General features: G+C 42.1%; 1 protein-coding gene across 1 annotated transcript in view; it reads right to left on the bottom strand.

The window, feature by feature from the left end:
- The window catches only part of ADSS2 (adenylosuccinate synthase 2), a 236,387-nt gene that overhangs the window by 58,968 nt on the left and 163,644 nt on the right, over positions 1-13,775 (bottom strand). The window contains exons 5-6 of the mRNA XM_069234457.1: positions 9,019-9,085; positions 1,007-1,114 (exon numbers count right to left, since the gene is read on the bottom strand). Of these exons, the coding sequence (XP_069090558.1) occupies positions 1,007-1,114; positions 9,019-9,085 (175 nt within the window). The remainder of the gene's footprint in view (positions 1-1,006; positions 1,115-9,018; positions 9,086-13,775) is intronic.

Genomic DNA, 13,775 nt, shown 5'->3' on the forward strand with positions numbered 1-13,775 from the left:
AAAGCAAATGTTCAGTCCAGTGTGTTTCCTTTACGAGAGCGAGAACTACTTAAATCACACCACACTTGGCATTATAAAGGGTCAAAAGATGCCTTTTAAATGAATGTTGAACAACAAAAGCAGCCTACATTAAGGACTATCAGGACATTCTGGCATGTGGTCACACTAACTGCTCATTATTAACTTGTACAACTACTTTCACAATAAATAATTATTAGTCACTAATAAATAAATGCTGCATTCACTATTACTGAGAGTGAAAAACAACCAATGGCTGATGTGGTTCAAGCATGTCTGGCTATAAACGTGTGAATAACTTTCTACAACCAATGGCTGGGGAGGTAAATGAGGGACTGGCCTTATGCCTGTTGCTCTGTAGAGATTGTATAAACTCTAAATCAATCTTTGTTGTATTGGCTAAAAAAACAAAGATTGAGTTTTTTTTTTAATCAGTTACATTCATTTTAGTCCTTCTGGACACCCTTTTCTCCCCCAAAACATCTAGTCTCCCACAACTATTTGAAATTGGGTTTGTCATCTGTCTGAGGCTCTCGGCTGTGAAGAACTTATGACCTTGCTGTTTAAGTCTACCAGTACTTATAGAACTTGAAATATAAGATTCCAAATCTAACATATATCAGAAAGTACGGTCAATATTCTGAAAACCAAATACATATTGCACACCACTGTAAAATTCCAAAGATAATTGAGACACATATTGCAGTGCATGCTTTATGTTTAAATAAATATTTGGAAATAAATAAGGCAAATTAATGCAAATTTGTATACATACTTGTATCTGTAATTTCTAAATAATGTACTTAATTCCCAGCAATTTAAAATAAATGCTTGGCCATCAAGCACTCATTAAAGTATATAATATTGGATCTCAAAATCCGTTAGTGCCACTCTAGTTTTCCGGCAAAAATACAGCACTGTATTACTGTCCACACGATCAAAGATGGCCATATACATCAGAATTTCTTAAAATATTCTTGCAAAATACCTCTCTGAGAATTCGTCAAAGTCAGACACCAAGTCACACATCCTGAGGCCACTCCGTGAAGCTTTTGAAGAGTATACTGGTCCAATACCTTTTTTGGTAGTTCCAAGGCTACAGAAAATAAGGACACAGACATCATCTTCAAAACATTTATGTAGTGAGAAATCCTAGCACTGATCAATGAAAATGTCAGAGTTAATACAATGGGGTTTTAATCATTCTGTGAAAAAGAATACATTCCTGTCTTCAATGCAGCTGTTGTTACAATGTTATTAAAGGTCCTTCCTACAATAACTCATCCAAACAAAGGCAAAAAATGCATGAATGATTACACTACATGGGTAAGCAATTAAGTATTCTTTATATTCAAGAGAGCCTGTGGGAAATGGTATGTTGGTGAGAGTGAGGTAACGCAAATTGCCAATTTGTAAGAAGGACAAAAGATCTGGTATTGCAAAACATGTTATTGAGCGCGAAAAAGTATTTCAAAGTTAAGATTTCAGATTGGTAACAGAATCAAACTATCAAGCATAGGTAGACAGATATTACAAAGTTTATATTAAAAAGATGTTTTTAGTGGATCGAGTTTCTGATATTCTATGGCCGAAAAGTTTCAATGAGCCACAACATTTCTTGTGTTTTTTTCGTTAAGTGCTTAGCATAAAAATATCTTTAAGATCATATAAGTCAAATAAGTACTTGGGCTAAGAGTCACATTTGCAGGGGATGAATGCTAGGGTGTCCTATAATTGATGACTATTAGTGACTCGTACTATAGACAAATGTGTATTATCACAACACTGTCTAGTGCCTAAGAATGAGGCAAACTATTTTAGAGATAGCTTAAAAATTTCAAAAAATAGTCTTGTGCACAAGATACGAGATATCCATTGATATTAGCCAAGCCATACTCCATGTAGTCAACATGTAAAATTGCAGATCTAATAATGCAGTTTCCTTTCTTCTATTTAGGCAGACACCAGATAGAGAGTCACCTATCAAACAATTAGATCAAAGAAAGGTTGACAAATTAATAATTTTCTTTATAAGTTCCTAAAACGATGTGTCTAAATGCACCAGTAGGATCTAAAGATGTTTAGTTGTTATTACCCAGGACTGTTTTAAAATAGCTGAATTATTACCACACCGCAATGTGGCATTTATGACATAAGTAATAACAGCAATGGCTTCCCATAAACAGATTTGTACAATATTAAATAATTGCCTTTTGGGGGTGGGGCGACTGCGCTTCGACATTGGTGGCCAGAACATACACATTTTCCTTAGAAGCCTGCATTCAAGCTTTAAACTGGCATCTTTAAAGTTCTTTATGCTTTATGTTTCTATAACAAACTGTGGCCCATTGACATGTTGCAGTCACATATTTGCTCATACGGTAAAGAGCTATTGCTAGCTAGGGGTTTGACTGGACTGACTTTAGAAGTATGTGCCAGCAAATGGCTGTAGAAAAATAGTGGTATGTGCTCGCATTTACACACAGACTTCAGAATCTTATGTACAAAATGCAGTCGTTTTTTAATTCGAGGCCACCATGCCAAGATTACATCGGTTCTTGTTTATGGGATTGCTGCCTGGTTTCGTTTACTGGCTCAGAATCTAAACAGGAAACGCTATTTGCGCTTTACAAATTCTATTTCTCCTGAGACCTGGTGATTAATGTTTCAATTAAAATCGGCTTAGAACGTAGCTCAGGCTGAATTTACTTCGGGCAGTTTAAGCTGGACTCTACTTCAGTGTGTGCCACATTAGAATTGTTCAGAAAAAAATCAAAGTTCCTCTGATCCAGTCTTATGCGTTCCCAAGTAAAACAAACTATTTGGGAGCTGACAGATATTGGTTTATACATATGTCATTACAATTTATAAGGGCTCATTTGGGATTATACAATTTTGAGTGTACACAGACTCAGATCACTGTAGGAGGATTTGTTTAGGTCTTTTGCTCTACAACGTAAAGCCGGCACATAGCAGTCTTTCTTAGGCAGTTAACCTAGTCCAAATATACGTCTCTATATGTAATTTAGCTTTACGATTTACCTTAATGGGAAACGACTGGTTCTTGGTGAGATTCAAATGGATAGGAAAGACTATGTAATTTGTGCAGTAGTGATAATGAAGGCACGAATCCTGTAGTTCTGAACTGCCCAGCCTTGAGAGAAGGCTGCGTAGCGGCGATAGATGTTTAATATCTTATATCTAATCCTAATTAATTAATATGGTTGTAATAAAGTGTCGCAAAATGTGATTATTGAATTATCAATGAATTTACAGAATATGAATAATTGTTATGTGCTTCAAACAGCCATTCAAAATATGAATGATAAATTTATGACAATGGAATTTTGTAACATCCCTTTTTAACTTGAAACAATATTAATAATAAAGAGAATCAGGCTCGCAGTAAGAGAATATTTTGTGTACAATTCAAAGTGAAACACATTAAAATCACCATGTACATACCGATAGTGCGGGGAGGAGTCAGAGCAGAAAGGCACACCAGCACTGCTGAAAATATCTCAACAGTGACCACCTCGGACTTCAGCTCTCTTCGAGGTGGAGCTGTGGGCCTTATCTCACCACTGGTGCGATACGAGAGACTATACTTAAGTTCACAAGTTTATTATAGTGTAGCATAGAAGAACCTTGGGATGCAGTTCCTAAACTGAACACAAACCAAGGACTCCGGTTACCAGTTTGAAGGAAATGTTTCGAGTATATGATAGCGGATGCAAGGAGATACACAAATAGAAAGGGCTTGAATACTCTGGTAATCAACAGTTATTGCAATGCACAAAAAACGTATAGACCTATTACTGAGCAGCAACACAGAGGCAGGGCATTTCCAAACGGCACGCTCCACGTCACTCACTCCACCATGATGAGAGATTTTGTATAAGCAAGGAAGAAGTCAAGGGGCTGAGCCCACATGATGAGGAAGGATTAATTATACTCGAATTACAACTCTATTACTGGGCTGTAACTTATACCAACCTGGTTCAGGGTAAGGCCCTACCCACAGATGTACATGAAAGCAGAAAGTAATGTAGCTTATGAGTTCCCATCCCCTGGTACACGCCTTGAGGCTCAATGCTATGCGAACAGCGCCATAAGTTCTAGTACTCTGGAACCAGTCTAAAAGGGACATCTAGCGTTCACCCCGTTAAATCCCCACACTAGCAAACGACTCACTGCCGCCAACTCCGGATGCATTTTCAATAACTCTGTATATAAATATGACCCCAAATAAAGCACAGGAGGGTGGTTGATATCGCATCAAAAATCGAAAAAGGTCTCAGAAGAAAGCAGACCAAACCGACACATGAGCACAGATTGGTGTCAATCCATTCTTACTGCCATAAGCGGTAATGAAAATCAGCACAGTCTGCACTCAGCAAATCCGTAAAAGGTTCATTGCACAGCTGTGAGCTGGCTACTCTGAGTCACATGGTGCGCACCACTCTGCCATCTGGTGGGTGGGTTTAGATTACACTTTTTGGGTTTCAACAACTAGCAAAGTGCCCCAGCATTTATTTGTTATCTTCAGGCTATTATCTGACAGTATAATGTAATTGACGTTTGTAGAAAATAAATGTGCAAACACTACCTATTTCTCTGGAGGAAGGGGAGGGTCATGTGAATTTAGTTTTGAAGAAAGTATAGTAATTTTGGTAAAACGATCCCTGCTGAGGTTAGGGTAGCATCTAATTATGGCAGACAATTAGTCCCCTGCCGGGCTAGATGAGGAAAAGGTCCCCCCAACCTGGTGGGTTAGCAGGCGGCTTGCCAAGCAAATGATCCTTGAAGTAACTGCATAGCATGGGATCCAAAGAGCATATATAATTTCTAATAATTCAAAAATAGCCGTGTCCCTCTACCTCCGAACAGACTCTGAAATGTTTTTCAGCCCAGTGGCCTCATACATCAACGCTGCATGGAAAGAAGGGAGAAGAAGTGCCCAGGACACATCTGTTATTACCAGAGGGTACTTGCCTAGTATTTGTCACCTTTATGGGTAAAAAAGGGGAATCAAGTGCTTCAGGGAACTTTTGCTGAAGGCCTGAACCCAGTTTATAGAGTTCTATATGGCCCATCCTCTGCCATTAGCAAGTTGCACTGCTGCCGAACTTTCTATACGAATTCTGATATGTAGGGAATTTTATATTCTCTCCATATTCGTATATGTAACTACTACGCTGCCAAAAGGAATGGAGGAAATTTGCTCAGTAAATTGAGCAACCATCTAGGATTCATCCTTTAAGTATTTGATAATTGACTCCTATAACTGCGAATTTGCACATTTTATATTGGACTGTGAACTGTATACTTGTGTAAGGAAACGTTGTAACCTCTTTTAATGTTGTATGTGTATTTTATGTTTTCTGGTTTATTTACTATAGATTGGCCAGTGTTAATGGCAAATTGACGCAACCTTTTAATCGCCCTCCAACCAGCCAGTGCAGCTGGAAATTTAATATTGCAAACTGCGAATGTCAACTAAGGCACTGTAGCCCTCATTACCAGGCTGGCGGTCTTCAGACCGCCAGACTCGCGGTGGCAGTGGCACCATCTGCGGGCTGGTGGTGTGGACCGCCATATTATGAGTGTAGCGGTTTTCCCTTTGCCAAACCGCCACTTTCCCGTTCATACCGGTAGGGCGGTCAGACCGCCGGGCTGAAGATAAGCATCTCCAACCCGGCAGTCCACCTAAGACTGCCGGCGGTATTATGAGTCCCCTTTCTGCCAGGGTTTTCGTGGCTGTACCATCGCCACGAAAACCCTGGCAGAAACGCTAACAGCAACAGGAATTTGCATTCCTGTCGCCGGTAGACGACTCCCCCACCCCCTCTACATCCAAGAGCCCCCAACCCGCCTTCCCATTTTCTCATCCCCCATCCTGCTCACCGTTGTAACCCACCAACTCCCCCCTTACTCACACATACCCTGCATACAGGCATGCACACACTGACACACACGCACACCCTGACACTCATTCACACTCACAACACCCTTACATTTGCGTGCGTATGCACACACACACACACACAACACCCCCATCCACCTAAATCTATACATACACTCACATGCACACACAAAAAAACACCCCCCTCTCCTTTCAAACTGTCACCTTACCTGGTTGTCGAGGTGGTCGTCCGGGAGGGAACGGTTCCTGGTGCTTGCACCACCAACACAACACTGTCATGACTTTTTTTTTTAATTGAAATACGGCGGGTGGGGTTTTGGCAGTGCAACCGCCACTAGACCACTTGCCGCCAGTACGACTGCTGGCGGTTTTCCACATGGAAAACGGCGGAAAGCCACCAGCAGTCGTAATATCACGGTCAGGGGACTGCCATGCTGGAGGTCTTTTGGCAGCCGCCAGCACGGCGGTCTTCCCTGCCAAACTCATAATGAGCACCTACATGTGGGACTGACTAATGTACAAACCAGAGTGTGATTTTTAAGGAAAATGTTTGCACTAAGTTACATTTTTATTGCATGGCTTGCATATGTAAAGCTGAAACAATAAACGTATTTACTGACTGATTGGTATGATTTCCTTATGGGTTTTATCCTTCCTATGCAACACTTAAGAACTTACCTGACTTCTAAAGAATGCAGTGTTCTTGTTGCTGCAGACTAAGAATATGGAGAGAAGGACGAGTATTGAATACTTTGATTAATGTGGAGAACAGGGATCACCTTTGGAATACATTTTGGGTGTTTAAGTAGACTCATCTTGTGGCTCTGGATGGCATAAAGCAAGTACCTGAACTGCACTTGCACTCCTTAGAGATGTAATGGCTACTAGGAAAGCTACCTTAACACCTCACTTTGGTTCCATGTGGGTAGGGATTCTGGTGCGGCAGGTAGACACTATTGTACCACTTCTTTAAAAAAAGATGCCTAACTCATATGCAGAATAACAAAGGGGTAAGGAGTAGCCTTCAGATATGCTGAAAGTGCTCAGAAGATGTGTAACCCAATGACTACCAAACAAATGAAGCAAGCATTGCACAACGTTTGGTATCAATAGTGGAAAGAGTGTAGATATTTGACTTGACACTATGAGAGAAAATGCTTCAATTTTGCAGCTTACCACATCTGTCTTGTTGGCGAGGGTGGCTTGCTTATGACAGCCACCCATCTTTGTGGGAGATTCATGCATTTGATCGCTAGGAATTAGGTAGCTAGGCTGCCAAATTGCTTGATTTAGAGTGTGGGTGGCTAACTTCTCCAGGGTGCATTATGACAAGCAGGTGGTTTCCTGTACTGAGTTGCCAACATCACTGGTGTAAGAAACTTAAGGGGTCCCCGTGCAAAGAACCTGTAGGGGGCCCCCTCTCCACAGGACCCAGTCAGGGGCCTGCAACCCGTGCACTCTGTACTGTGCTAAGAGGGCCTTCTGATGCTCAGCCCCCCCTGAACCACAGGGGCTGCAGTGGCCTTTGTTACGCCACTGGCCAACATGTGCAAGAGGTGTGCAATTCATGACTGCTCTGGTGTTGAGAGATCAATGTAATATTTTTTAGCATTCGGGGAAGGGTAGAATTAAAAGGCAATAAATGTTTATTGAGTTCTGGGAAGGGTAGTGTTATTTATTAGGGTTTAGGGATTGGTAACGTTAAGCGGTAATAGGGGATTTTAGAGTTCAGCGAAGGTAGCGTTAAGGGTAGTAACTTTTCATAGAATTCACGGGAGGGGTAACAATAAGGGGAAGTAAAAGGTGTTTAGGATTCAGGAAAGGGAAACGTTAAAGGGTACTAAGGGGTTTTATAGGGTTCATGAAAGGGCGAGTAAAGCAGCAGTAAGGATTTTTAGGATATAGTAAAAGGTAGAGTTAAAGGGTAGTATAAGTTGGTTCATGGAAGCGTAGCTTTCCGGTTCAGTATGGTAGCATCAAGGGGAAGTTCAGGGTTTCAAGGGTTCATGAATGGGAATTGTTAAGGGGTGTTAAGCGGTTATTAGAGTACATTTAGGTAAATTTGAGAATGCATGTAATAACTCGCATTTGCAATGTAATGGGTCTCGCGTTTGCTCGAGTTAGAGCTAGGAGCATTGTAAATTCCTAACTGGACTTTTCTTGTCACATAAATTGAAAATGAAAAGTAAAACTGTTGACAAACGAGCCAATTCAAAGTGCCGCCATGAGCAAGAAGGAGAGACACACAAAAGAAAAAAGAAGTTTGCACGCAGCCAGACGTATGGGCAAAAGTGCAATTATCCATGTAACAGGGTCGGTGTGCAAGGTGTTAACCAAACCGCCCCAAGGAGAGACAAATGTCACGCATTTACCAATGATAACAAAGGAGTTTTGAAAGGCAAGCCCATGAACAAGTGTTAGTAATGGGCGTGCGGTGGCTGTGGTTAAAAGCCCACAGACAGATTATAACAGGTCCAAGCATCTGCGCGCTCGACCTAAAAATGACTTCTAAAATTCAACTTTTTTGGCACCATCAAAGGTAATAATGAAAGGCAGGACATCGTTACCTTGATAGTTTCAACTCAACTTTAATCAAGTCGGCATTTTAAAAGTCAGCTTTCGTATATACAACCGGCATTTGTTCTGTCACTTTTTAGTTTATCTTCGGTTATGAGCTGCAAATCTTCAGCTACAAAAGAATATGTACATCCATATCTGCAAGATGACGATACACACAGATCATACCGTATACTGCAAGCATGAATGAGTCCATTGATCAAAGTAATGAACGACAAGAACCGTCAAGAGATCAAGCCAAGTGATACTGACATAAAATATCACTAGAACACCAAACTACGTCCACACAGGAATCAATTACATTTGCTGAAATCCACTGTTGTTCGAATTGTGTATAGTGCAAGAACTACTGAGGCACCATTTTGCAATTACCCATTTTGTTTTTTAAATAAAATTGAAATCATAGTTTCAGTAGAGGAAGGCACAATATTTTATACCACTTCTATACAGCATCAAAAGTATTTTCCTACGTTAACCTAAGACAGCTGATCACATACTTTTTCCCTTCTTGTTGTTGCCTCTGTTGTTCTTGGATCCCGTCAGCTGCTTGATGGAAGTCAAACACTAGGTAAATGCGGGAAAAAAAGCAAAAGAGGTATTTTATGGTGTACATAAACATACATCATATATTCATATACAATGATGTTGAGGTGGGGGTGCTCTCAAAGGCATATTTAACAAATATGGGGCAAGATTGTTTTGAATGCCAACCGACTAACAAATGCAGCACACTAACCCTCCTTTTTTAAGCAATATCAGACCAAAACATACCTTCGATAGGTATTGACAAGTATAACATGGTTGCCTTTCTATAATGTTGTGTTAGTGAGTGTGCGTGTCTGACCTGTAGAAGGGCGTGGGGACCAGGAATTCACATGAAGGGGGAATCAGAATGCATATTTTGTGGCAGTGTTGATAGACTGGTGTTGCGGCTGTTGCAAATGTAGTGTGGAGTTCTTGCTTTGGTAGCCTTGTTATGGTAATTCTGCTGTAGTGGTGGTTGTTACTGTGGCAGTGTTGCAGAAATAGTGGTTGTTATGGTGCAGTATGTTTTCTGTTGTACTATGGTAAATATAGTACTGCACTGCAGTAGTGTGGGCGTTAGTGTTGTCACAGTAGCCTTGTAGTTGTGTTAGAGTGTTGTCACTATAGTTGTGCTGCAATGGTGTGATGTTACAGTTGTGACATTCTAGTCAAGTAATTATGCAGATGCAATGTTGTTGATGCAGATATTTTGCAATGTTCGAATGGTGGTCCTCGCAGCAGACAAAGAAAGGAGGTACCTCAGAAGGTTTGGAAGACAGTCGGAGTTCTGAAGACATACAGAGGAGCACAATGAGCAAGAACATAGCTACAGTACTTAATTTTCCTTTCCAAATAGTTTTGAACAGATTTCTTGTGGAATGGCCTACCCAAGTCTTAATCGGTCCCAAAAGGAGCTGTCTAATCTGAACCGCTAGGCCATGTACCCTACAACCTGTGCAACAAACTACCCAAGAACTCTTTGTACCTTGTAGCTCACCCATGGATAGTTTTGCTTGCTGTGCGTCTATAGGCTCACGTTTCCCCTCTGACATCAACCAACAACACAGAAAAGCACTGCAGAGTCCATGTTACCCAGTCTAGAGGGCATAAGGCTAGCAGTTGTGTTGGGACGACTCCGCTTGGAGCAGTGTCAAGCTAATTTCAATAGGGTAGGTCTTTATTAGTAATGATTCAGACAAGGTAACCAATGAGGGTAAGCTTGACCTGCCAGCATTTATGTAAAGGCACGCAAATAAAGGCCCTAAAGTAAAGGACCAATATTTGAGGTGGGCTTAAATATTACATCACACTTTTTCATTTATCTGTTGTGTTTTTTATTATGTTTTGACATAATTGGTATTTAGCATGACTGTAGCAAAGAATGATTCTAGCAGGAATGGCTGGAAGTTGTCAAATATATCACTCACCCTTCTTTGACAAGCCCTCCACATCCCACTTTGCTGGGTGATCAGTCTTTACCTGAAGCAAGGTGAGTGCCATATTGGAAAAGCAGCTGAAGCCATGACAGTCCTCCTATGTCATCTACAAAAGAGGGAGCCAGCACTCAGCTGGAGTCGAACTTGAGACAGGGGTGAATCGTGTGAACATGACTAGAGCTGGGAAGTACTGTTAGAAATGCAGGCGCAGTCTGAAAGAACTCCACCATAGCCACAGAACAGTTTCTACACAGCGATTTGTTCACTGAGAGACATACAGCTGTAACATATCAGGAGTGGTACCTGTTGAAGCCTATCCTTCCCACATCTGATAAGAGGAACTCCCAATGCCCACTTTCAACACTACACTGGTGCTGCTGCCGTAAATGCTCCTATAAGAAAAGGGACTTTTGCAAAGGTTTGCAGTACGTTTGCCTGAAATGATGCTCTGTGTGGATGTTTCGTTGGCGCAAGAAGGTGGTTTTGAGTTTTGAGGCGGGGGGAAGGGGAGGGGGGTGGATCGGAAGGAGGGGTTGTCCTAGCCTGCATTGAGACGTAAGATACTGAGCCTGGTAGCAGTGCCAAAACTATATTTCATTATGAATGCCCTCTGTATTACATCACTTACTCTACCTATGGTGGAGCTGATCTTCTCCCATGCTATAACTGTGCTTTGTGAGGCTGGAATGAACTGCTTCTCTCTGCACTTCCTGTTTAGCCCCTGAGGCAGGAAGAGGTGTCCAGTGTATCGGCTGTACGCCTGGGGAAGACTTCATACTGCTGGGTCCTAGTGTCCTCACTGCATGCCAGATGGCAGGTGCACAGCTGGGCAGATGTATGGAGCTCTCCTTCATGGAAGAGGAGTGGCAGATGGTCTGAGGGAGCAGGCCGTCCTCCTGCAGGTCAACTTCTCCATCTTTTGTATGTGGAAACCACAGAGAACAGCTCAGCAGGATTTAGTGCCTTAGAGCAGAGGTCTTCAAACTGGGGGGCGGGCCCCCCTAGGGGGACCTCAAGTGATCCCAGGGGGGGCGCCAGACTCTGGCCAAAAAAAGCATTATAAAGATAACAGGCCTTTGTTTTAAGCAGAAGCATATTATTGCATTTCTAAAAAGTTAACAGTACTTAACTGCAATGTTTAAATAGGTCTAGACATATTTAAACATTGCCATCTTTATAAAATAATTGTGAAGAATTCTGAGGGGGCCCAATAATTTCTATTTTTCAACTGGGGGGGGGGGTGCGGCATTAAAAAGTTTGGAGACGACTGCCTTAGAGGGAGGGTGGGAAATGCAAGACACAGAAGCTGCATTGAGCTGATAGCACAGAGCTTTTGTAAAAGACAAACAGAAACGGATGTTTGCTTTTCGCCGTGTGGAGGGACATGGAGGCTCTATCTCCATCTTCCAGCCTTCTGTCATTACACGACCATCATCAGCCGTGTTCATTCCATGAAAATATCCCCAGCTTGAACTGTCAGTAAAATTCAGTTTCTGCACTGATGTGTACATAATAGGCAATAAGCGACACTGGCTAAGTCATTTGTGTGCTGCACAGACTGTTCTGTGAGGTCACCCTATCATTTCCACCCTCATCCGCCTAAATAATGCTCACAAGGCGGGGGTAGTGAGCGAGGCCCCCGTGGGAAGGTCAGAGACCGAGGAATACAAGAAATACAGGGACGTGTGCCAGAACAGTGGGTAGGTGAAACAAGCATTTGTCAAGCAGTGGGCCTCGCATTTGCTCGAGTTAGAGCTATTAGGGTTGTAAATTCCTAACTGGACGTTTCTTGCCACACAAACTGAAAATAAAAAAGTAAAACAGTTGACACAAGCGAGCCGATTTAAAGTGCCACTGCCACCATAAGCGTGAGCGCGTAAAAGAGACAGAACGAAAAAGAAGTCTGCTCGCAGTCAAAGTTATCGGCAAAAGTGTAATTATCCAAGTAACAGGGTCGGTCCCCTAGGGGGAAACAAAACTGCTCCAAGGAGGGACAAAGGTAAAGCATTTACCAATGATTACAAAGGATTTTTGAAAGGCAAGCCCATGAACAAGTGATGGTGATGGGCGTACGGTGGGTGTGGTTAAAAGCCCAGATATATACCAACACCTCTGAAAAGCAGCACTTGTGTGCTGCCATGCTCAACCTAAAAAAGGGAGTGTGGATCCCTTACAAAACAGTCTGATAACTCAGTAGGGTAATGCATTCGCAACATTTTTTTTATTTCCAAAATGGATAAAATTTGTGTTGGCTAGTAGTACCGACAGTTAATCAAGACACAATAGAGAGGAGATCCTCTGGCAGCAATGACTGAAAGGAGAAGAAAGTATTATTGTAACTTTCATTGCATTATATAGCTCTTACTACCACTGTTGAGGCGTTGAATCGCTTTATAGCGAGTAGCATCACAACATTTCTAGAAAAAGTCATTGGATTCCTGAAAGTTTGATTTATTTTCAAGTAATTTCCTATGCTTTTAGAATCTGTCAAAATGTACCCTATAAATCACAAGTCCATAACTTTTTTTCCTGCTCATTAATAGTGGTTGCCCTGACAGATACTTTAAATGCAGCAACTGCAAAGTCTAAGAAAAGTAAGTCAGAGACAGGTTTAAATTTAAAGTCGTCGTTGAACAGAACCCTATAACAGCTATTAACCCTTACCCAGGGGCGGCTCCTCCATAATGGTGGTGGGGTGTCACCCCCCTGCTCAGTCAGGCAGTGACAAATAAAATGCTAACATTATTTTATTATCGTTTTATTTGTCACTGTCTGACAGCACGCTTAGGGCAGGGCTGGGCCATGACAGAGAGGAGGAGTGGTGGGCACTGTAAAGTGGGTGCCAGTTTGGCCGTCTTAGGCCGGGCAAACCGACATGCGCACTTACATTTCTCCAACCCAGCTATGTTACACAGCCTGGATGGAGAAATTGCACAGGCTCCCTGTGCCTGAGCAAGCGTCAAACAAGCCTGCTCAGGCCAATCCCAGAGCTGCTCTTAATAGCATGAGAACAGCGTCTGGATTGGGAGCCTGTGCCCCAGTGACTGCTGGGAAGAAAGGAGCAACAGAGGCGGCTGGGATTGGCAGGCAGGCACATTAAAAAAATATAGATTTTTAACCCCCAGCCCTCCCACCAACCTTGATATGTGGCAGCCACCACTGACCCTACCTCAAAGGTGTGCAATGACAGTGCAGATGCAGTACAGAGATCACAGAGATCAGGGATTGTGAAGTGTATTAAATAGCTCAACTAGCTTTCATTATTCAATTCTTCAAGGGCAGTTATACATTAC

The sequence above is a fragment of the Pleurodeles waltl genome, chromosome 5 (assembly GCF_031143425.1).
Source record: "Pleurodeles waltl isolate 20211129_DDA chromosome 5, aPleWal1.hap1.20221129, whole genome shotgun sequence".
Taxonomy (NCBI): domain Eukaryota; kingdom Metazoa; phylum Chordata; class Amphibia; order Caudata; family Salamandridae; genus Pleurodeles; species Pleurodeles waltl.